This window comes from Carcharhinus amblyrhynchos, chromosome 17 (genome assembly GCF_965287045.1).
Source record: "Carcharhinus amblyrhynchos chromosome 17, sCarAmb.v2.hapA, whole genome shotgun sequence".
NCBI lineage: Eukaryota > Metazoa > Chordata > Chondrichthyes > Carcharhiniformes > Carcharhinidae > Carcharhinus > Carcharhinus amblyrhynchos.
The window spans coordinates 13,485,221-13,508,506 of NC_137340.1; the positions used below are offsets into that span (position 1 = coordinate 13,485,221).

Below are 23,286 nucleotides of genomic sequence, written 5' to 3' on the forward strand. Positions count from 1 at the left end.
AGGCAATGGCCATCAGGTAAGTCACTCCAGCACAGTTGTTCATCTCCTTTTGGCACCTTTGGCTCTGTTCAGGAAAAGTATCGAACCATTGACTCATACAGCAGAAGAAAGGAACCGAATGTGCAGCAATTCAGCACCCATTCCAGCCACACAGAGAATGATCAGAATAGGGATAATTGACAATGGTTCCTTTCACAACACATTGTATCATAGATCGCCCAATTGCAACCATGTGGATACCAAAAATGGTATTGACAAAGTGGGAGACAAAATCCTACTGCCAATCAAAAGGCAGAAGTATAAATCATTGATTGCTGGTCATAGGTGCCAGGTCCACACAGGATAGCCAGATTCGAGTCCAACAATAGGATTCTTATTGAAGATACAGGGAACCCGACAGGGATACGCATCAAGGTGTCTGTCCCCACCAGCCTGACAATGCTTTAATGCAGCGTAACAACTGTCTCATGCAGGTCATGATGTGGAGATGCCATCGTTGGACTGGGGTAAACACAGTAAGACGTCTCACAACACCAGATTAAAGTCCAACAGGTAATCAAGTCTTAAAGGTACATGCAATGTGAGTGGAGAGAGCGTTAAGCACAGGTTAAAGAGATGTAAAGAGGCAGGTGACAATGGAAGAGGCAGGGTTGTAAACAAAATAAACTTTGAGCTGTAAACATTTATCTGTCACTATTAACTGGTTGATGTTTGGAATTGTTAGATCTGTATCAAACAAAGCACCATTACTTTGGAAACCACCCTAAATTACTCAGAATCAGAACCTTGAATGAATACAAACTATGGTGTATATTTTCATTTCTTTTGTGGTTAACAATTTGTTCTTGTCTTTCACTTCATCGGTTAAGTTTCGATTCCTAATCCGAAAATAATCACGTACAGTTTATGACACAAATAAATAATACACCCAACACGCAATCTCGGACAATTCACCATTACGAGTAGAGTTGTAGCTGGAACAGGAATTCGACCCATTCCCCATCTGATCAACATTATGAGGTAAAGATCGTCGGAATTGTTTTAGTACAGACACCGATGTGTAGACAACTGAACACGGAGCTTGTTTTGAGGAAGAAACTTGCATAGTTTTCAAAGCAGTTAAAATGCAAAGAACTGGAATTATTTATCCACAGTGAGAGGGTGTGTCGCTAATCGAGATTGTGATTGTAAGAAAACATTCTGCAATATGTAGATCTTTTTAAAATGTATATTGGTTAATAACTAAAATTGAATATATTTCTAATCAGACGTCATTAAACATCCAAATTTAAGTTTTGCAATCACATCCAGTAAGTGTCCTCAAGGTATAGGTAGACTTTCCCAGGCTGTTTTTGTTCTTTGTTCCTTGACTTTCAAGAAGGAAGGTTCTGTTTCCAAGTAATTTAGGGTGGTTTACAAAGTAATGATTCTCAGCACTTACATATATGTACAACACAAACTGAAGCAATCCGAATCCAAAATCAAAGCGAGAGAGTACAGCCTGAACTGGAATGGAAAGGAGGGAACGGAGTTTGGAATGTAACAGCAGAGTTGCAGCTAAAAGTGGGTAAGAGAAGGAAAGGTACTTGCTTAAATGGAGACTGAGGGGGTGAGTTTGATCTCGAACTCTCCCTCTGTGGGAAAGACTGCACGCGTTCAAAGTCCAGAGAGCGCGATTTGCGCCAGTGAGTTTCCGAGTTCCTATCTTCCCGGCCCCTCACTCTGGAGTGGCGTGAAGCGTGTCGCGAGACTGTGGAAAGCTCATTTTAATACATTAGCGTGTCATTAGTGAGCACCCTCTCCGGGACTTCCCCCTCACTAGATAGTCAGCGGGCACTCGCACAATATCATGGGCGTTTCTACCAGTCGTAAAGGTAAATATAGCCCCCAGGGGAGAAGTGACCTGACCTGACAATGTTCCCAACACTAGTCACAGCACTGCCCCTCGGCACAATTTGGCAGGTGATGGTGCCGATGAGGGGGTGAGAAGGGGACAATGTTTGGGAACAGGGTTAGACAAATGCCGACCCTGATCGGGGGCAGGCAAAAGGGGCCCCTGAGACCCCCTTGGTGGGAGGGAGGATTACTTAGGGTCTGAAGCAGCAGATTTTGCTGGCACGTTAAGACCCTGCCTCCTATTTGAAGGCGTGGATCTCGCCCTCTTAATATTTTTTGGCATTGTCTCATGAGCTTGGACAGAAAAACGGGGCTTATTCCCTGATGAGAAACAGGCTGGTTTTCTCACCAGAAACAACACTCTGCCATATTTTGGTAAGATTTTTCTCTGAGTGTGAGGAAGATGAAAGCTCACATAAATTGGGGGCAAAGACCGGTGCAGTAGTTTGAACTGAAAGCGAAAGCTACCATGAATGGGGTGAGGGGGTCGGAACGACAGCGAGGATTGAGGGGGAGAGAGGAGAAGAGCGGCAACATGAAGAAGAGGCAGCTGGTGTAGGGAACGCGCTGGGATGTCCGGGGAATGGAGTGGGATTTGAACAGGAAGAAAGCAAGAAATGGTGAATGGGCTTGGCGTGGGTGGTGGGGCGTGCATTCAAGTCAGCTGCAACACCTTCCCACACTTTGCAGGAATGACCCAAAAGTGTTTCACAATCAGCGAATTATTTGAAAATGCAGTTTGTGGGGAAAGGCACAATTCCCTCTCTTCTCACCATTCCCTGCACCACTTACATTCCCCGAATCAACACTCCCAAATTGACAGCCCACCTCCCACGGAGTTGCCATCACCTCCCCAGCTTGTGGTGCTCTTACTTGGACCTGCAGCATTCAGTGACCATTTCCTCTGTCTCTCCTTCTAGAGGTTTCCACTCTATACCATTAACTCTGCGGGGAAATGCTGTACAACACATTAGTATATTTCACATGTGGGCATCAGTAATGGTGACAGGCCCCTTGATTTGCCAATCCATTTGCTGCAATATCACCCCCGTCCCCTGCCTTGTGCTGCAGGTGAAGGCGAGGTAACAACTTTGGGATTTTGATCCAGCGACAACGGAACAACAACGGTCCCAAGTCAGGTTGGTTTGTGACTTGGAGGGGATCTTGCGGCTGGTGTTGCTCCCATGCAGATTGCCCTTCTCCAGCTCGGTGGTGGAGGTTGCAAGTTTGGAAGGTGCTGTGGAAAGAGCCTCGGTGAGTTGTTGCAGTGCATCTTGCAATTGGTACTCTCTGCTGCCACTGTGTGCTGGGGCTTTGGAGACAGAATGTACATAATGGTGAATGGGCTTGGAGGGGGTGCATTCAAGTCAGCTGCTTGTCTTGGATGGGGTTTTCAATTGTCTTAGAGCTGCACACCTCAGGGAAGTACAGAGTAGCTCATCACACTCTTGACCTGCATCTTGTAGATGGTCAAACATTGGAAAATCAACAGGTGAGTTACTGGCCACAGAATTCAGGTGAGGGCAGCAGAGTGAAGGCAAGTATCCAGGTGAGGGCAGCAGAGTGAAGGCAAGTATCCAGGTGAGGGCAGCAGAGTGAAGGCAAGTATCCAGGTGAGGGCAGCAGAGTGAAGGCAAGTATCCAGGTGAGGGCAGCAGAGTGGCCAAGGTTGCAGGTAAGTTTTGCACAAGCGCACCAGAAGTTGGTTTGCGGAGGAGCTGTTGTAAAGGGACAATTAAACCCCAAAAACTACTTCAGTGTTTCCCTCCCTACCGCCTCCTCTAACCAAAAATAAAAGTTGTCAGGAGGACCACAAGCAAGGGAGAGGTGAATTGAGATTCTTTTATCCTTTGACGTGTGTAAGGGCAGTAAGGCAGCTAGGGCAGTAGTATGCTCCTCCTGCCAGATGTGGGAAATTAGGGAGCAATCTAGTTTCCCTGACAACTTTGTCTGGAGGAAACGTGTCCAGTGGCAGCTATTCACACACAGCATTGTTCGGCTAGAGTGGCATGTGAAAGCACTGGAGCATACAGGAGGCAGAGAGTGTGATAGACACTAGTTGCAGGGAGGTTGTCACACCAGTCAGGTAGATGGGTGACCACCAGGAGAGGCAGGCAGGTAGTGCAGGAGTCTCCTGTGGCTATTCCCCTTTCAAACAGGTATACCATTATGAATACTGTTGAGAGGAATAGCCTGTCATGGGGAGACACCAGCAGCAACCAGGCATGTGGTACTACACCTGGTTCTGCTGTACAGCAGGATTGGGCAAAGAGCAAGTGAGCGGCAGTAATGGGGGACTCGCTAGTTAGAAGCAAAGGCAGGCGGTTCTGTGGCCGCAATCGAGACTCCAGGAGGGTGTGTTGCCTCCCCGGTGCCAGGATCAAAGACATCTCTGAACGGTTGCAGGACATTCTTAAGAGGGGGGGGGGGGGGGGGGGGGGGCAGAAACGAGCAGCCAGAGGTCATTGTACACGTTGGTCCCAACGACATAGGTAGGAAAAGGGATGAGGTCCTGAAATGTGCATATACAGAATTAGGCAGAAGGCTAAAGTGCAGGACCTCGAAGGGGTAATTTCTGGACTACTACCAGTGCCATGTGCTAGTAAGAATAGGAATAGGAAGATCCGGCAGATGAATGCGTATCTTGAGAGCTGGTGCAGGGGGCAGGGATTTAGATTTTTGGATCATTGGGATCTTTTCAGGGGAAAGGGTGACCTGTTCAAGAGGGACGGGTTACACCTGAACTGGAGGGGGACTAACATCCTGGCGGTAGATTTGCTGGAGTTCTCGGGAGAGTTTAAACTAGTTTGGCAGGAGGGTGCAACCCAAAGCCTTAGGGAGACAGAAAAGAAGGTTGAGGGCAGCACAGAAGTTAAAGAGAGCACATTAAGTAGTAAAGGCAATGTCAGTAATCCTAGTACCTGACAGATCAGGCAAAAGCAAAAGAGAGAGCAAGGGAAGTGCAGATTAAACTGCATTTATTTCAATGCAAGAGGTCTGATGGGCAAAGCAGATGAACTCAGGACATGGATGGGTCCGTGAGACTGGGATATTATAGCAATTACAGAAACATGGGTAAGGAAGGGACTGGACTGGCAGCTCAATGTTCTAGGGTACAAATGCTGTAGAACAGGAGGTAAGAGAGGAGGGGGAGTTGCACTTTTGATTAGGGGAAACATCACGTAGTATTGAGATGGGATACAAACTGGGTCTATATCGGTAGAACTGAGAAATAAGGAGGAGGAAAACAGTTTGATAGGATTGTACTATAGGCCTCTAGTCAGCAGGAAATTGAAGAGGAAATATCTAAGGAGATTACTGATAGCTCCAAGAAAAATAGGGTGATAATAGTAAGGGATTTTAACATTCCCAACATTGACTGGGGCAGCCATAGTATTAGAGAGTTGGATGCAGTGAAATTTATTGAGTATATTCAGGAGGAATTTCTCATTCAGTATGTGAATGACCTGACTAGAGAGGGGCAGAATTTGACCTGCTCTGGGGAAATAAGGAAGTAAAAAGTCTGACAACACCAGGTTTTAGTCCAACTGATTTATTTGATAGTAAACTCACAAGCTTTCGGGGTTAGCCCCTTCGCCAGGTGAATGGAGAGTTCTGGCCTCGGACAGAGCATATAAAGCACAGACAGTTTAGAGATTACTGATTAGAATGCGAATCCTTACACCTAACCTGCTGTTCAAGACCTGAAGTGGCTGACAATGTGAGTGGAAGGAGCACTGATCACAGGTTACAGAGATGTGTATTGTCTCTAGACAGTACAGTAAGTGAGGTTTTGCAAACCCAGGCAAGTCACGGGGGTTACAGATAGTGCGACATGAACCCAAGATCCCTGTTGAGACCATCCTCACGTGTGCAGAACTTGGCTATCAGTCTCTGTTCAGCGACTCTGCGCTGTCGTGTGTCGTGAAGGCCGCCTTGGAGAACGCTTACCCGAAGGTCAGAGGCTGAATGCCCGTGACCACTGAAGTGTTCGCCAACAGGAAGGGAACAGTCTTGCCTGGTGATTGTCGAACGGTGTTCATTCATCCGTTGTCGTAGCGTCTGCATGGTCTCCCCAATGTACCATGCTTCAGGACATCCTTTCTTGCAACGTATCAGGTAGACAATGTTGGCCGAGTTGCAAGAGTATTTACCGTGTACCTGGTGGATGGTATTCTCACGTGTGATGATGGTATCCATGTCGATGATCCGGCATGTCTTGCAGAGGTTGCTGTGGCAGGGTTGTGTGGCATTGTGGTCACTGTTCTCCTGAAGACTGGGTAGTTTGCTGCGAACAAAGGTCTGTTTGAGGTTGTGTGGTTGTCTGAAGGCAAGAAGTGGGGGTGTGGGGATAGCCCTGGTGAGATGTTCGTCTTCATCAATGATCTGTTGAAGACTCCGGAGAAGATGTCGTAGCTTCTCCGCTCCAGGGAAGTACTGGATGACGAAGGGTACACTGTCCACTGTGTCCCATGTTTGCCTTCTGAGGAGATCGGTGCGGTTTTTCGCTGTGGCGCATCGGAACTGTCGATCTATGAGTCGAGCGCCATATCCCGTTCTTATGAGGGCATCTTTCAGGGTCTGGAGGTGTCTGTCACTATCCTCCTCATCTGAGCAAATCCTGTGTATACGGAGGGCTTGTCCATAGGGAATGGCTTCTTTAACATGTTTAGGGTGGAAACTGGAGAAGTGGAGCATTGTGAGATTGTACCGCAAGCACACAGACAATCTCACAATGCTCCACTTCTCCAGTTTCCACCCTAAACATGTTAAAGAAGCCATTCCCTATGGACAAGCCCTCCGTATACACAGGATTTGCTCAGATGAGGAGGATCGTGACAGACACCTCCAGACCCTGAAAGATGCCCTCACAAGAACAGGATATGGCGCTCGACTGATAGATCGACAGTTCCGATGCGCCACAGCGAAAAACCGCACCGATCTCCTCAGAAGGCAAACACGGGACACAGTGGACAGAGTACCCTTCGTCGTCCAGTACTTCCCCGGAGCGGAGAAGCTACGACATCTTCTCCAGAGTCTTCAACAGATCATTGATGAAGATGAACATCTCACCAGGGCTATCCCCACACCCCCACTTCTTGCCTTCAGACAACCACACATCCTCAAACAGACCTTTGTTCGCAGCAAACTACCCAGCCTTCAGGAGAACAGTGACCACAAAACCACACAACCCTGCAAGACATGCCGGATCATCGTCATGGATACCATCATCACACGTGAGAATACCATCCACCAGGTACACAGTAAATACTCTTGCAACTCGGCCAACATTGACTACCTGATACGTTGCAAGAAAGGATGTCCTGAAGCATGGTGCATTGGGGAGACCATGCAGACGCTACGACAACGAATGAATGAACATCGCTCGACAATCACCAGGCAAGACTGTTCCCTTCCTGTTGGCGAACACTTCGGTGGTCACGGGCATTCAGCCTCTGACCTTCGGGTAAGCATTCTCCAAGGCGGCCTTCACAACACACGACAGCGCAGAGTCGCTGAACAGAGACTGATAGCCAAGTTCCGCACACATGAGGACGGTCTCAACAGGGATCTTGGGTTCACGTCGCACTATCTGTAACCCCCGTGACTTGCCTGGGTTTGCAAAACCTCACTTACTGTACTGTCTGGAGACAATACACATCTCTGTAACCTGTGATCAGTGCTCCTTCCACTCACATTGTCAGCCACTTCAGGTCTTGAACAGCAGGTTAGGTGTAAGGATTCGCATTCTAATCAGTAATCTCTAAACTGTCTGTGCTTTATATGCTCTGTCCGAGGCCAGAACTCTCCATTCACCTGGCGAAGGGGCTAACCCCGAAAGCTTGTGAGTCTATTATCAAATAAATCGGTTGGACTAAAACCTGGTGTTGTCAGACTTTTTACTGTGTTTACGCCAGTCCAACGCCGGCATACCCACATTAGAAATAAGGAAGGGCAGGTGATAGAAGTGTTAGGGAGGGATCACTTTGGGACAAGTGACCATAATTCTATTAGTTTTAAGATAGTTATGGAGAATGATAGGTCTGGCCCAAAAGTTAAAATTCTAAATTGGGGCAAAGCCAATTTTGAAAAAATTCAGGCAGGAACTTTCATAAGTTCTTTGAGGGAGTAGGAGTGAAGGCAAAGGGATGTCTGGTAAGTGGGAGGCTTTCAAAAGTATGCTAATCAGTGTTCAGGGGAAGCACATTCCTCTTTGAGTGAAGGGCAAGGCTGGTAGAAGTAGGGAACACTGGATGACTCAGGATATCGAGGCCTTCACCAAGAAGAAAAAGGAGGTACGTGACATGCAGAGACAGCTGGGATCAAGTGAATCCCTTGAAGAGTATAGGGGGTGTAGGAGTAGAGTTAAGAGAGAAATCAGGAGGGCAAAAAGGGGATATGAGATTGTTTTGGCAGATAAGGCAAAGGAGAATCCAAAGAGTTTCTACAAATACATAAAGGCCAAAAGAGTAACTAAAGGGAGGGAGTAGAGCCTCTTAAGGATCAACAAGGTCATCTATGTGTGGATTCACAAGAGATGGGTGAGATCCTAAATTAATATTTCTCATCAGTATTTACTGTTGGGAAAAAGCATGGATATTAGGGAACTTAGGGGAATAAATAGTAATGGTTTGAGGAGTATACAGATGACAGAGGAGGTGGTGCAAGAAATCTTAAAGCGCTTCAAGATAGATAAATCCCCGGGGCCTGATAAAGAGTATCCCAAGGCATTGTGGGAGGCTAGGGAGGAAATTATGAGTTCCCTAGCAGAGATACTTGAATCATCAATAGTCACAGGTGAGGTGCCTGAAGACTGGAGGGTGGCAAATGTTGTGCCTTTGTTTAAAAAGGACAGCAGGGTAAATCCTACACGCCAGTGAGATTCACATCTGTAGTGGGTAAGTTGTTTGCAGGTATTTTGTGAGACAGGATCTATGAGGCATTTAGAGATGCAAGGACTGATTAGGACAGTCAGCATGGCTTTGTGAGTGGAAAATCACGTTTTACAAATTTTATTAAGTTTTTTGAAGGGGTAACCAAGAAGGTAGTTGAGGGCAGCGCAGTTGATGTTGTCTACATGGACTTTAGCAAGGCCTTTACAAGGTCCCTCGTGGTTGTTGCACAAGGTTAAATCTCAGAGGATCCAGGGTGAGGTAGTTAAATGGATATAAAATTGGCTTGATGACAGAAGCCAGAGGGTGGTTGTAGAAGGTTGTTTTTCAAACTGGAGCCCTGTGACCAGCGGTTGCCTCAGGGATTGATGCTGGGTCCACCGTTATTTGTCATTTATATTAATGATTTGAATGATAATATAGGAGGCACAGTTAGTAAGTTTGCAGATGACACTAGGATTGGTGGCATAGTGGACAGTAGAAGAAGGTTATCACAGTTTGCAATGGGATCTTGATCAATTTGACCAGTGGGCTGACTAATGGCAGATGGAGTTTAATTTAGATGAACGCAAGGGGATACATTTTGGTAGATTGAACCAGGACAGGACTTCCTCAGTTAATGGTAGGGCATTGGAGAGAGCTACAGAGCAAAGAGATCTAGGGGAACAGGTTCATACCTTCTTGAAAGTGGAGTCATAGGTGGACAAAGTGTTGAAGAACGAATTCAACATGCTTGGTTTCATTGGTCAGAACATTGAATACAGGAGTTGGGACATCTTGTTGAAGTTGTACAAGACACTGGTAAGACCACAATTGGAAAACTGTGTACAGTTCTGGTCGCCCTATTATAGAAAGGATATTACTAAACTAGAAAGAGTGCAGAAAAGATTTACTAGGATGCTACTTGGACATGATGGTTTGAATTATAAGGAGAGGCTAGATATACTGGGAATTCTTTCTCCAGGGCATAGAAGGCTGAGGGGTGATTTTATAGAGGTCTATAAAATAATGAGGGGCATAAATCAGCTAGATAGTCAATATCATTTCCCAAAGGTAGGGGAATCTAAAACTAGAGGGCATCATTTTAAGGTGAGAGGGGAGAGATACAAAAGTGTCCAGAGGAACAGTTTATTCACACAGATGGTGGTGAGTGCCTGGTACAAGCTGCCAGAGGTAGTAGTAGAGGCGAGTACAATTTTGTCTTTTAAAAAGCATTTAGACAGTTACATGGATAAGATAGGTGTTGAGGGATATGGGCCAAATGCGAGCAATTGGGACTAGCTTCAGGGTTAAAAAAAGGGCGGCATGGGCAAGATGGACCGAGGGGCCTGTTTCCATACTGTAAACCTCTATGACTCTACTTCCCACCTCTTACCTCCTCCTTTGGTTGAAGTAGCCTGGATTTTATAGGGCCAGATAACTCGATTGCAACACCCTCGTGATGGTGGGGAACGGGTGCACAAAATTGCCCTAGTATTTATTTGGCTGGAGTGGTTAGCTTTGTGGCCAATGGTAACCATAATCATGTTCATGGTGGCAGGATCAATGATGGTGTTGAATGTCAGGAAAAAAAGGTTTGAATTTCTCTTCTTGGAGATGGTCATTGCCTGGCACTTGTGTGGCATGAATAATATTTGCCAGCTGTCAGCTCAAGGTTATCCAGGACATGTTGCGCAGATTGATTCAGTATCTGAGGACTCGCAAATGTAAGCACTGCGTAATTATCTGCAAAAATCCCGCTTGTGACTCTTATGAAGGAAGGAAGGTGATTGATGAAGCAGCTGAGAAGGTTTGGGGCCAAGGACACCACCATGAGGAACTCCTGCGGAGGCGTCACAACTCAAACTGAGAATTCTCACTGGGAGAGTGACCTTGACCAAAATTCAACTCTTCAGAGCACATGGATAGGAATTCCATCTGAAAACCCATGTGTTCTGAACCAGATTTGCTGAACGAATAATGAGCAACACCTATCAAAAGATTGTGTTGGCGTTCAACAGTGCAAATCACACTTTAAATAGCAAGTTAGAATTTTACAACTGGTTTTAATTTTCCACATGTAATATTTTGTTTCAAGGATCAAAATTTTATTTAAAGATGCAATAATATTGAATGAATAATTATGAATATTTCAGGAAATATTGTGTTTCTTCCTCTGGATGTTGCAGTGTTATTATCATTCCAGTTTACTTAGCGAGAGAGATATCTCAACCTCTAGTGGACATGATGAAACGTTCACAAATTCTGATGTGGAGCAATAGCAAAGAGATTTAAATTAAAAGCTGATGCATTTAGAGTAGTTAAGAGTAGTGGGCGAGAAGAGGATTGGGAGAGGTTTAAATATCAACAAAGAATGACAAAGAAGTTGATAAAGAAGGGTAGGATAAACTATGAAGCTGGGCTAGCGCTAAATATAAAAAAGGATAGTAAGAGTTTTTATAAATATATAAAAAGGAAGAGGCTGACTAGGGTGAACGTTGGACCCTTAGAGGATGAGGGGGGGGACTTAGTGGTAGGGGATGGGGAAATGGCTGAGGTCTTGAATAACTTTTTTGTTTCGGTCTTCACGGAGGAGGACGTGAATAGTTTGCCGGGTGTTAGCGATGGAAAGATGGTAGGAGTGGAGGGCCTGAATGACATTATTGTTACTAGAAAGGCAGTGCTCGACAGACTCGAGGGACTGATTGTGGACAAGTCCCCAGGACCGGATGGAATGCATCCAAGGGTTCTGAAAGAAATGGCGGAGGTGATAGTGGATGCCTTGATGATTATTTTCCAAACCTTGCTGGATTCCGGGGAAGTGCCAGAAGATTGGAAAACAGCTAATGTTACGCCATTGTTTGAGAAGGGTGGCAGGCAAAAGGCAGGGAATTATAGGCCGGTTAGTTTAACGTCTGTTGTAGGTAAAATGCTAGAATCCGTGATCAAGGAGAAAATAGTGAGGCATCTTGAGGAGAATTGTTTGATAGAGTAGACGCAGCATGGTTTCGTTAAGGGGAAGTCGTGTCTGACGAATTTATTGGAGTTCTATGAGTATGCGTCTAGAGCAGTGGATAGAGGAGAGCCGGTGGATGTGGTCTTTCTTGATTTTCAGAAGGCGTATGATAAGGTGCTGCACAAGAGGTTATTATAGAAGGTTAGGGGGCATGGAGTTGGGGGTAGGGTGTTAGCGTGGATAGAGGATTGGTTGTCAAATAGGAGGCAGAGAGTGGGGGTCAATGGGTACTATTCGGATTGGCGGTTGGTGACTAGTGGAGTGCCCCAGGGATCGGTGCTGGGGCCTCAGCTATTTACCATTTATATAGATGATCTGGAGGAGGGAACCGAGTGTATGGTGTCGAAATTTGCTGATGACACCAAGATTGGTGGAACGGCAAATTGTGCGGAGGGTGTGGAAAGTCTGCAGAAGGATCTAGATAGGCTGGGCGAATGGGCCAGGAACTGGCAAATGGAATTTAATGTTAGCAAGTGTGAAGTTGTCCACTTTGGTAGGAATAATGGTAGGAAGGACTATTACTTACGTGGCGAAAAACTGCAGCATGCAACGGTGCAGAGGGACCTCGGGGTCCTTGTCCATGAGTCGCAAAAACCCAGCTTGCAGGTGCAGCAGGTGGTCAGGAAGGCAAATGGGATGCTGGCCTTCATAGCGAGGGGGATTGAATATAAAAGTAGGGAGGTCTTGCTGCAACTGTACAGGCCACTGGTGAGGCCGCAGCTGGAGTACTGTGCGCAGTTTTGGTCGCCGCACTTACACAAGGATATTTTGGACTTGGAGGGAGTGCAGAGGAGGTTTACTAGGCGGATACCGGAGTTGAAGGGGTTGAACTATGAGGAGAGGCTGAATAAACTAGGCTTGTACTCGTTAGAGTTTAGAAGAATGAGGGGAGATCTCATTGAGACATATAAGATGATGAATGGGATGGATAGGATAGAGGTGGAGAGGATCTTCCCGCTCAGAAAGGACAGTAGGACTAGAGGGCACAGCCTCAAGATAAAGGGGGGGCGGTTTAGAACAGAGTTGAGGAGGAACTTCTTCACTCAAAGGGTGGTGAATCTCTGGAATTCTCTGCCCGTTGAGGTGGTGGAGGCTGCCTCGCTAAATATTTTTAAGACGCGGGTTGATAGGTTTTTGATAAGCGAGGGGATTAAGGGTTATGGAGAGAGAGCGGGAATGTGGAACGGAGCCACGACAGATCAGCCATGATCTTATTGAATGGCGGGGCAGGCTCGACGGGCTGGATGGCCTACTCCTGCTCCTATTTCTTATGTTCTTATGTTCTTATTTTGCTAATGTTTCATCACAGATCAATTTATTGTGAATTAGTACCAAGGAATTAGTACCAAGGAAACATGACTAAGCAGAGTTGACCCAACATTCCCATTTGCAGAGTTGTGTGTAGAGATAATCACTTGTCACCAGAGTTTTCATTGAACCCAGCAACGAGGATCAGTCATTAGAAACCAAATGGACGGGACATGGTGTTTAAATTGGTCTGAGATGGATTTTGACGATTTTTATTTCTCTTGCAGTGATCAAGAGAAGGATTTGTTGAAAATGAAGCTCGATCAGCTTGAATGTCACTTCACGTGGGCGCCTCAGAAAGAAAACATTGACTTGGACAATATGAAGCAAAGATTAGAAGATTCAATAAAGCTCGATGTGAAATATCAAGCCACATCTTACAACCAACTCGCTTTTGTAAACTGTCTGCAAGGAAACTGTGAGGAGGCGATTCAAAACTTACAGGAAGCTGAAAAGATTCTGAGGGAGAATCATGAAGATGAATTTGAAAAAAGAATCATCGTCACCTATGGAAACCGTGCCTGGGTCAATTATCACATGGGACAACTGACAGAGGCTCAGTCCTACCTCGACAAACTGGAGAGGATCTGTCAACAATTCCCTGATGCCTCTCGGTATACAGCAATGATACCTGAGGTGTACGGGGAGAAGGGTTGGACACTGCTGAGCTCTGCTGCTCAATATTATGAAGAGGCAAAGGAGTGTTTTATAAAGGCTCTGAAGGAAGATCCAGATAACACAGAATACATTGTTGGATATGCGACTGTTCTGTTTCGTCTGGAACAGTTTTCTGGTACCCCAGAGTGTCATGGGCCCAGTGAAGCAATGAAGCAGTTGAGACGTGTGCTGGAGCTTGATCCAGATCACACTGTAGCCATGGTGCTGCTGGCTCTAAAACTACAACAGTTCAATCAGAAGGAAGAAGCACTGAAATTCATTGAAGAAGCATTGCAGAAATCCCCTGACCTTCCATATGTGCTTCGTTATGCAGCAACGTTTTACAGAACAAAAGGAGATGTGGAAAAAGCTGTGGAACTGTTGAAGAAAGGATTAGAGATTACCCCAAACTCTACCTTCTTACACCATCAAATAGGTGCGTGTTACAAAACCAAATTGGATAAACTGATGAATTCTCCAGGCAGCAGAAGTCCTCACAATGCTGCTCCTCAACAAAGAGCTGAACTGATCGAACTATGCAAGTTTCATTTTCAAAAGGCTGTTGAAAACCGACCATTAACATCTATCAAACCACACCTGGATTTAGCAGGAATCTGCTCATTAAATAAAGAATATCACAAAGCAAAGGAGATCTACAACCATCTCCTGACACTGGAGGGTATACGTCCAGAGAATAAGCAGGCAATATGTTTACAGGCTGGGTTATTTGAACTCAATCACATTAGATCAGAATCGAACGCCATTGACCATTTTCTGGAAGGAATGAAAGTCAATTATAACTCAACTGAACAGAAAAGGTGTCGAGAAAACCTGGAGGCAATAGCAGCAAGACGCCTTCGCCAGAATCCGAGAGACAGTGAGGCCCTTCGAGTTCATGGATTCCTGCGCCAATTGGGTGGAGAAAGGCTGTAGACTGAGAGTTGTTTGAAAAGCATTTTGATCCTGATAATGAAGATTATGTAAGTGCTGTTTGTGAATTGCGCCTTAGAGGCCGACGACGAGTGTACCAACTAAAGCTAAGCCTAGTTTGGGAAGTGCACTGAAGGCCCTGACTTATAAACAGGTTTAGGTAGCTACATTTTCATTTATATTTTAATGGCTCCTTCGTTCCAATGAGTATTTGTTCATGTGTTTAACTTTCAAATAATCATTTATTGTAATTATTAAAAATCCCTCTGTTTCATTCAGGTGCATTAACCATATCGGTCAACTAAACAAATAGCATTTATTTCCTAACCCATCGAGCTTTTACTGAGTGTGAAAAGGACCATATTACCTAAGAATTTGGGGAATTCAAGACAATTGATCTTATTGGACAGGTCACAATAATTCTTTATGAAGTATACAAACTTGTTTAAAGCAGTAAGAAAATTAACATGGGCCTGATTTTAACTCCAGGTGGATTTTGGGTGAGGGGATTTGGAAACTGGCTGATTTCTGTAGATTCTGGGCCCGGGGATCAGGACAGAGTTGGCAGCGCAGTCGGAGCCCAACGATGTCACTGGAGGTCAGTTCGTGTATGCTAATGAGGACCCCGTCCACTTTGGGTGAGCAGTTTAACCCAGTTTCCAGCAGGGTGGGTCAATTTAAAATCATCTCCATCCAATTCTAATGTAACCTAGGGAACTGGGAGATAGTTATAAACTGATGCCAAATATGGATGGTGAACGTCATGTCTGCAAGCACTCCACCATACCAGCTGAGGAGACAGGGAAAGCAGATAACCCTACAACAGAGTCCTCCATTAACATGCTTACAGCTCAGGAACAACTTAACAATAAGCTTTCTGATACATTAGACTCTACGGATTGAGGATCTGGCACCCAGCCAGTGCCCTTTGCATTCCCTTATGCTCCAGCCACTCTACCCATTGTGGCAAGTTACAGATCCGCTTGATAAAGGCCTTGATTGCACTGTCTTCAATCCTGCATTTTTAGAGTCTATTGGCAAGATTTGGGGAGCCTGATTAATCAGTTCACTTCAGGAGGCTTTACATGGTCTAAACAACAACTTGTTGACATTTATCTTCTTCCTGAGGTGTTCATGGCAATAAACCAGCCTAGAGTCTGGGTTGCCACCTCACTTAGATTGAATGCGCCTACATTTTTTATTTGCAGTGGAGTCGTAGGGTGGGATTTTCCGGCAGCACTCACTCCAAGGCCAAAGATTCCCGCCCCAGGTCAATGGACCTTCACACGGTCCACCCCCACCCGCTACCATTTCCAGGGCGGGTGGGAGAGGAAAATTCTGCCCATAGTCATACAGCACAGAAAAAATGCCCTTTGGCCCAGCTAATCTGCATCGCCAATGACTAAAGGTGCGCTAATCACATTCTCCTGCACTTGTCCAATATTCTTGAATGTTATATTTTGTGAGCTAATACAAACATTTTTTTAAAAGTTGTAAGCTTCCCGGCCTCCATTACCTGCCCAGACAGTGCATTCCAGATTCCCACCACCCTCTGAGTGAAGATGATTTTCTCAAATCCCCTCTGAATCTCCTTACCCTTTGGGTAAGGGTGGTCAGAAAGGAAGGGAAGGCAGAGGCAGTCAGTCAGAGAAAGATGGAGCGAGATCTGTAAAGAGAAAGATGTATATAGCACAGAGGAGAGAGAGGCAGCGACAGAGGCAGAGAAGAGGAGAGCTGGGAAGAGAGCAATATGCTGAGAGCTGTTTCTGATGTTGTCACTGAAGTTGTTGAAATCTCTTCAATTGTTCAAGTTAAGTTTTCTTCTCATAATTACTGCTAATTACTGTTAATTGATACTTTGCATTTTATCTTTCTGACTTGTTACCTTCATAATCGTTAATAAAGTTTCTGAATTCATAATTTAAAGTGTTTGTCTTTCCAAATGGCTAAGCCTCTAGAACCTTATATAAATTTACATTTGGAGGGGTTATTGCAAACAAGTGAACCCCATAAATCTTAGTTCATATACCTAAACAACATATACAGGAGGTATTCTTTCTTCTTTTTATCTGTAGGAATTAGTAGCCGTACCTGTTGGTCAGCAGAGAACACAGTACGCTAAAGCAGCAGTGTTACGGTGTGCTTTAGAACAAGCAGACCCTATTAAAAGCCAAGTTAATTTGTACTGATGGTGACCATTGCAACGGGAGTTGCAACCAAGATTGGGTGTCCTGGGAACAGGCAGGTTTTACTAATCACAGAGGAAACATGGATCACTTTGAGAAGGCATTCTCCATCAGCAGACAGAGGCGATTGTCAGGTGATTCATGTACCAGGACATACCACAGGTTCAGCCACCCAAGGACAACAGTCTTATACACAGTCAGGTGAAAAGCATGGTCTGCACGCCAATTCCTTGGGAGGGATCCGCCACAGTTAGTGTGATAATTAGGGTAGCAAATCAGGACAGAGAACTTATGATTGGGGGAGTGGGGGATTGGGGGGCGCGTGGGAGGGGTTGACAACATGACAACACAGCCATTTGATTCATTCACACATCTCTCAAGGTAAATGCATACTGCCGCAATGTAGCGATGATAGCTCTCCCCTTGACTGGAATGGAGGCATCTTGCTAAACTCTCTGCTCAAGACTTAAGTTAAATGCTAATTTAAATATCGATGGATAGCTCAAATCTCTTCCTGTAACATTAAAAAGGTCTGTAATCTCTATTAGAAGCAAGAATATACTTGCCTTTACTAGAACTGTTGATGTTGCAATTAAATTTCCATGAAAAGTTAATTGCATCTTTGGTTATTTAATAAACCTGCATTTCATTTAGAAATTGGACTGTTTCATACAGTCTTATGTATCTAAATCTGGAAACCCACTTCCATACACTCTTTAATGGAGTGGTACATTGCGACAGAAAGATGTCCGCACTCTTAAAATATCCAGGTTATAATCTAGCTAAAACTTGTATTGTATCCCTAAGTAACGAAAGAGATCATAAACCGCTGAAATAAAACCTTACTCCATTGCTCATTTCATAAAAAGCCTTGTTGAATGAAAGGATGGTTACTACAGGTCCCATGAATCGCAAGTTGGCTGCAGTTACCAGAAATTACAGGTCCCTCAACTTTGTGGAATCACACACCTCTCATTGTGAGGACATGTCACATTTAACAAAAGCAGGAATCAACATACAACCTCGCTGCCCATCCTGGACAATAACAAAGGGAAAGCTCTGAAGCTCTTTATACATCTTTAGGTATTTTGCTAAAAGTCTCATTTATCTCCTCAACTGAGCAATGGAATTTGACTGGGTCTTATTTACTTGGGCATTGTGCTCTGTCAACTGCATCACCCATTATGTGAATAATGTTTGGTTATCCTCAGTTTCTTCATCCATTGGGAATCAACAATTCCCACCTCAAATAGTGGAGGGCCTCCCTTTAAAAATATGACTGGGGATGTCAGGAACACAGAATGGGGGGATGGGACATCGAACTGAACAGCCGGACAGTCTTCACTGATGTAATGCTCGGAGACTCCCTCAACTGTTGCTGTATATGTACTGCACCAGTGCTACCCAAACCAATGCTGCCCATGGCTGTATCCTAGCAAATGGAATCCTATTCAAAAGTATGTTCCCCATTCCCAATTTCATGGGAACAATATGGCAAAGGTTGACTCTATACCACAAACATTTCTCATTTTAGGCACAAGGCGGCCAAAGATAGCCTTGCTTCTCTTGTCCTTGTTCCACACTTTGGCCCATATAATTTAACTCTGTTTTGGCAAGTTCACTTTTGTCACATTTATGATCAAATTGGCTCTTTCTACTGATCAAGCAATGCAAATGTTGCTCCCAAGTTTAGCCGAACACAACAAATGAAGACGATATACCACACAGAGGCACAATCCTTCAAATGCCTTACTTGTCAATCATTGCAAAGTTGCTGGTACATTTTCCAAGGACAGGATTTTGCATTGATAGGACCGTAACATCTGAGTTCCACAGATTCGAGGGGTACCACAAAATGACACACTGGAGTATCCCACTTGGAACTTCCCAGAAAAGCATTGCATGGCAATTGACCAGAAGCGTTAACTACCTCTGGGTAATTGTCCTGCACTGGGAACCATCTAAAAATAGTCATAAACTTTAGATGGCTTTGTGAGAAGTACACTAATAGTTACCAAGTAAGATTTAAAACCTCCGGGAAACAATTCTAAACACCCAGACCAATAGTCATTGGTTTCTCCTGCCCACCCAACCCTCAACCCAATCCCAGAACCCTAACATGACTTTCCCCTTTGTCCCCTATATGTATTCCTCATACCCCAACACTGCCTCAGTGGCCTGCACGATAGCCCCACACATCACTTGGACCTGGTATCCGATCACCCTGGCAGACCTGGCCTGACACCCCAGACTCCCGCCTCCCCCACCACCCCCGACAGCCTGACGTGAACACATCCCAACCCATGACCCATATTCTGAAATTTTTCTCCCGTTCATGCCAGTGGGATCTCATGTTCCTGCCGCTGGCACACTCCTGCCAAGCATTTCCCAAAGATGGTGGGTGGGGGAGGTGCGTTCAGTGGGAAACCCTGTTGACAATGGCAGCCAATAATTGGTGCCCGGTTGCCCACATATCCACATTATTTCTTAAGTAAGGCACAAGGATGAATAGGGCTGAGCCTCCATTTTCTCATGGCATCTGACCCACCCATTTCCCCTCATCCGCCCCACCGTATGGCAAGAATGGTCCCCACTCCCGGACCTGAGCTATACTTATCTGTGAGCTCAGGGTCCTCCCTGCTTGAGTGCTGGACAGGCTGAGGAGAAATGGCTGCCTAATCACTCACCTCTGATATCCTCCTTGGAGGCGAAGGTGCCAGGTTCACACTCATGTAGAGCTGTTGTAAATGGCACTGGTGCAATGTTACGTTGGCGCCAGCTGATTGTTCGGAGCGGGCTCAATATCCAGCTCGATTGCTCTACGCAATGTTAAAATGAAGTTCACAAAGTTCCACAGTGTGTTCTGTCTACGGGACTACTGCAACATTGCGAATCTCACCAGCAAGAATCAAGCTTTTCAAAACTCTCTGGATTTTGAGCATGCGCCACTGTTCCCGCACAGAAAGAGAGCCTGAGCTCAAGATTCCACCCATTGTTCTTCAGAATATCTCTGGTGCAAAAGCAATTCCAAAAGCGAACCTGTTAAAAAAATATTGAGGGGATGATGTTACAGAAATGGTTAAGAGTCTGCGTTCATTCTCTGAAGGAACTGCCTAAAGCTACTATTTGCATCTAAATTGACACAAACTGTACTTTTTGTAAAGTTGACAAGACTTCCACCCACTGATGCCAAAGGGAGGTTCTCAAGCTCCCCTGATATTATTTTTTATTGAGACAAGTCTTTGATCTTAATCGAATTGTTAAGCTTCCATCCTGTGACCATTCCAGAAAACCACTTTGTTGGCATAGTTACTGGGCATTTAAATGGTCATTGGATAAACATATGGATGATATTGGAATCGTGTAGGTTAGATGGCTTTAGATTGGCTTCACAGGTCGGCGCAACATCGAGGGCCGAAGGACCTGTACTGCGCTGTAATGTTCTATGTTCTATGGAGAGTTAATCCCTATGGTTTTCGAAAATCCTAGGGTCCTGGAACGTTGCCAATGGATTGGAAAGCTGCCAATGTGGTATCACTCTTCAAAAAAGGAAAAGAAGTGAAATGCAGGAAACTACAGGCCAGTTAGTCTCATTTCAGTTATTGGAAAAATATTAGAAATAATATATGTACAATGAATAGCAATGCATTTGGAAAGTTGTAGTCTAGTCAAGCAGAGACGGTATGATTTCATGGAGGGAAATCATGTCTGACAAATTTAGTAGAGTTCTTTGAGGAGGTAACAACCAGTGTAGATAGAGGGGAACCAGTTGATGTTGTATATTTGGATTTTCATTTGATAAGGTGCCACAAAAAAAGGATCCTACACAAGATAGAAGCTCATGCTATTGGAGGCAATACTCTGGCATGGATAAAGGATTGGCTAAATAACAGGGAACAGTCAGTAATGGTAAGAGGATCTTTCTCAGGTTGGAGGGCAGTAACCAGTGGAGTACCATAATGACCAGTGCCGGGACCACAGCTCTTCACAGTCCACGTTCATGATTTGGAGAAAGGAACATAATATACTGTTGCCAAATTTGCCAATGATACAAAGGTGGGTGAGAAGGCAGATTGTAAGGAGGATATAAATATTTTACGGAAAGATATTGACAGGTTATGAGAGAGGACAGAAAATTGGCAAATGGAATTCAATGGGGGAAAATGTGAGAGTGTTCATTTTGGAAGAAAGAATTTGAAGGTGGTTATTATTTAAAATGAGAAGCAACTGCAGAAAGCTATAGCTCAAAAGGGACTTGGCAGCCCTTGTTCATGAAACCTAACGAAGCTAGCGTAGTAATTGAGATTATTACAAATGGACCAATGGTCAGCACAAAAGGAATGAAATGAAGTGGGTTGTAGTTAAACATGATGCAGCTTTATTAAAAAGATGTTGCTCATTCAAATCCAAGATGGAAGAGCCACAAAAGCCCATGAATCTCTCTGATTTTGTCATTAAAACAGTTTATTTCACCTACATATTTGCGCATGAGGAAGTCTTTTTGCCCAAGATAGAAGTTATGAAATATCCTGCTGGGTAGAACAGTAGTCATTTGAAGGAAATGAATAAGCAGATTGGATACCGTGGATGTAGGTTAATGAGCCCAGTTACCTCAAAATTATGCTACAAACAATTGTAATGTATCTGATATTACAATTCAAATATATCAATTCTACTAATTGTAAGCAAGAAATTACATGGGCGCAGTTAACATGCAAGGAAAAACAGTATTGGAATTTGTATTTAATGAGTGCAACATAAATAACTTTTCTATACAGGCTATTAATTAAACTCCTCAGTCCTTCATAATATGTTAATACAAGTGGTATTTTTGGAATCCAGAGATTTATAACTGCACCACACTAAACTAGAATAGAAGAGGTGTTGACATTCTGTGGTTGTGATCTTTTAAGACATTTACTGTAACATTTCTCCTATTTTACACAATATATTGTAATATGAGGAACAAATTAGCCAATTGAGATTAGTGTACTTTAACTCAGGACAAAATTCTCAAGCTATCATCATTTTGTAAAACCAGCTAAAGTTTGTCTCACTGAGATAATGAAGAGCAATCTAAGTATTTTGCCTCTTTTTTAAAAAATTGGATATATATATATAATATATGCATGATATTGGAAGAAGAATTCAGTGAATATTTCATCTTTTTGTCCAAAAAACTAAAGATCACGTGATGTTATGCTGGAAGAAATACAACCACTTTCAATACATAACAGGAAGGCAAACAGAACCCTGGCTTTTACCTCAGGGGGGTTGAAGTATACAAGTGATGTTAGAACATAGAACACTACAGCACAAACAGGCCCTTCGGCCCACGAGTTGCGCCGATCACATCAACACCTACCAACCTACAGACCTATCTATAACCCTCAATCTCATTAAACCCCATATACTCATCCAGAAGTCTTTTAAAAGACCCCAGCGAGTTCGCCTCCACCACCACTGACGGCAGCCGATTCCATTCACTCACCACCCTCTGAGTGAAAAACTTACCCCTAACATCACTTCTGAACTTCCCTCCCTGCACCTTAAATCTGCGTCCTCTCGTAGCAACCATTTCAACCCGGGGAAATAGCCTCTGAGAGTCCACCCTATCTATTCCTCTCAACATTTTGTAAACTTCTATCAGGTCGCCTCTCAACCTTCGTCTCTCCAGGGAAAAGAGTCCCAGCTCCCTCAACCTAACTTCATAAGGCATGCCTCCCAGTCCAGGCAACATCCTTGTAAATCTCCTCTGTACCCTCTCAATAGCTTCTACATCTTTCCTATAGTGAGGCAACCAGAACTGCGCACAATACTCTAAATGAGGCCTGACAAGGGTCTTATAAAGTTGCAGCATTACCTCCCGACTCCTAAACTCAATCCCTCAATGAATGAAGGCCAGTACACCATACGCCTTCTTGACCACCTCCTCCACCTGCGAGGCCGATTTAAGAGTCCTGTGGACCCGGACCCCAAGATCCTTCTGCTCTTCAACACTACTCAGACTTCTGCCCTTGATAGTGTACTCGTTCATCCCGTTGGTTCTGCCAAAATGGACGACTACACATTTATCCGCGTTGAAGTCCATTGGTGTTGCTACAACTGTAGAAGATATTTGTGATGCCATGTTTAGAGTGTTGTTTACAGTTTTGGTCCCCTAATTTGAGGAAATCTACATTATCATTGGAGACAGTACAGAAGAGGTTTACCATGATGCTCCTGACTATGGAGGGAACGTCATATGAGAAAAATTAAAACAGTTTGGGGGGTGATCCTATCATTGTACCCCACCAGCTGATGGGTGGGGTGAGCTGGTAAGATCACAAGAGAGTCAAGAAATCGATTTCTCGCAATTTTATCGACATCGGATATCTGGCGCAATCAGCCTCCTGTCCATTTCCGGAATGAGGCAGACTAA

The 23,286-nt window shown here is 44.5% G+C and overlaps 1 protein-coding gene across 1 annotated transcript in view; it reads left to right on the top strand.

Moving 5' to 3' along the window:
• Window positions 1-954: 954 nt before the first annotated feature.
• Window positions 955-23,286, top strand: part of LOC145354183 (interferon-induced protein with tetratricopeptide repeats 5-like) — a 41,713-nt gene continuing 19,381 nt past the window's right edge. The window contains exons 1-2 of the mRNA XM_080205256.1: window positions 955-1,020; window positions 13,320-14,466. Coding sequence (XP_080061382.1) covers window positions 1,016-1,020; window positions 13,320-14,466 — 1,152 coding nt within the window. The 5' untranslated portion in view covers window positions 955-1,015. The remainder of the gene's footprint in view (window positions 1,021-13,319; window positions 14,467-23,286) is intronic.